Source organism: Monopterus albus, unplaced genomic scaffold (assembly GCF_001952655.1).
Source record: "Monopterus albus unplaced genomic scaffold, M_albus_1.0 scaffold3105.1, whole genome shotgun sequence".
Lineage (NCBI taxonomy): Eukaryota > Metazoa > Chordata > Actinopteri > Synbranchiformes > Synbranchidae > Monopterus > Monopterus albus.
Genome location: NW_018130976.1, coordinates 1 through 1257, shown reverse-complemented (window position 1 = coordinate 1257; position 1257 = coordinate 1). Strand labels below are relative to the sequence as shown.

At 44.2% G+C, this 1257-nt stretch overlaps 1 protein-coding gene across 1 annotated transcript; it reads left to right on the top strand.

Moving 5' to 3' along the window:
- Nucleotides 1-95: 95 nt before the first annotated feature.
- Nucleotides 96-1184, top strand: LOC109954086 (formin-like protein 2; the record flags this gene model as incomplete). Its single annotated transcript, XM_020589503.1, has 2 exons — nt 96-888; nt 982-1184. Coding segments are annotated over exons 1-2 (392 nt in total), but the record flags the coding sequence as incomplete, so codon positions are not given.
- Nucleotides 1185-1257: the final 73 nt, after the last annotated feature.

Sequence of the window (1257 nt, the reverse complement as noted above, 5' to 3'; positions counted from 1 at the left end):
CCCCCCCGCCCCCCGCCCACCCCTTGTTCCTTTTGTTCCCCACATTTTGAAAATGGCATTTTCAGAATGCAAATTGAAAACTCAAGAATAACACAGTACATCTGTGTGAAACATTTAGATCATTTTAAACAACAAAGAAAATGACCAAATTTCAAACTTCTGCATGATTTCCTTCTACACCTTGCTGTATTATTGTGACTGTGTGTGTTTGAGTGTTTTTGTGTGAATTACGTGCTGTTGGTTGCATGCTGAGGCACAGTAACCTGCTATGGCATGCAGATGAAAGAAAGCGATATGCATTGTGCAGAGCTGGAATGCTGTTGACCTTTCCCATGCCAGCCTTATCTTCATGTCCTGTTGACACCTTGTGTGTGTGCAGAGCAGGCTGCCACCTCAGCATTCAGCTCCAGTGAATCGACCCAGGTGGCTACAAATAGCTTTAATCTGTCCTGATAAATACATCCTCACCACTTTCTGTACAGGTGTACTCTTTTTATGCCATAGGCAAAGAGGTTTCACTCTGCTTGAAAATGTATAACAGTGTATTTTTTGTTTAGTTTTGGAAGACCAATATGAATGCACAGTTAAATTTAAAAAGTGATCAAAAGGAAGTGGGAGGATCTAGCCACCAAGGAGGCCATATCCATGTGTGTCACAGATCCCATATACTTGTCTACCCTTTCACCTGTTTGTGTGTGAATGAATGTTTGTGCACTGATAGTAGATAAGGGAAACCGTGTTAACTTGTCTGTGTCCTGTGCAGCTGTTAAGATCAAGAAACCCATCAAGACAAAGTTCCGCATGCCCGTCTTCAACTGGGTAGCCCTTAAACCAAACCAGATCAACGGGACTGTCTTCAATGAGATCGATGACGAGAGGATACTTGAAGTAAGGGTCTCCTCTCACTTAGCAGCTGTTAAGCCTTGTTCATTTCTGCCTCCAATCCCATTTTAATACTGAACAAACCTTATCATCTTTCAGGACCTGAATGTGGATGAATTCGAGGAGATGTTTAAGACGAAAGCCCAGGGTCCACCGATTGACCTCACCACAAGCAAGCAGAAGGTCATGCAGAAGGGGTCCAGTAAGGTGACTCTGCTGGACTCCAACAGGGCGAAGAACCTGGCCATCACACTGAGGAAAGCGGGCAAGACACCCGAGGAGATCTGCAAAGCCATTCAGATGTAAGTCGCTTCAAAATCAAACAATCTCTCTGGTGTTCTTCCATGCGTTTCCTGTAGTGCATGCGACATATGA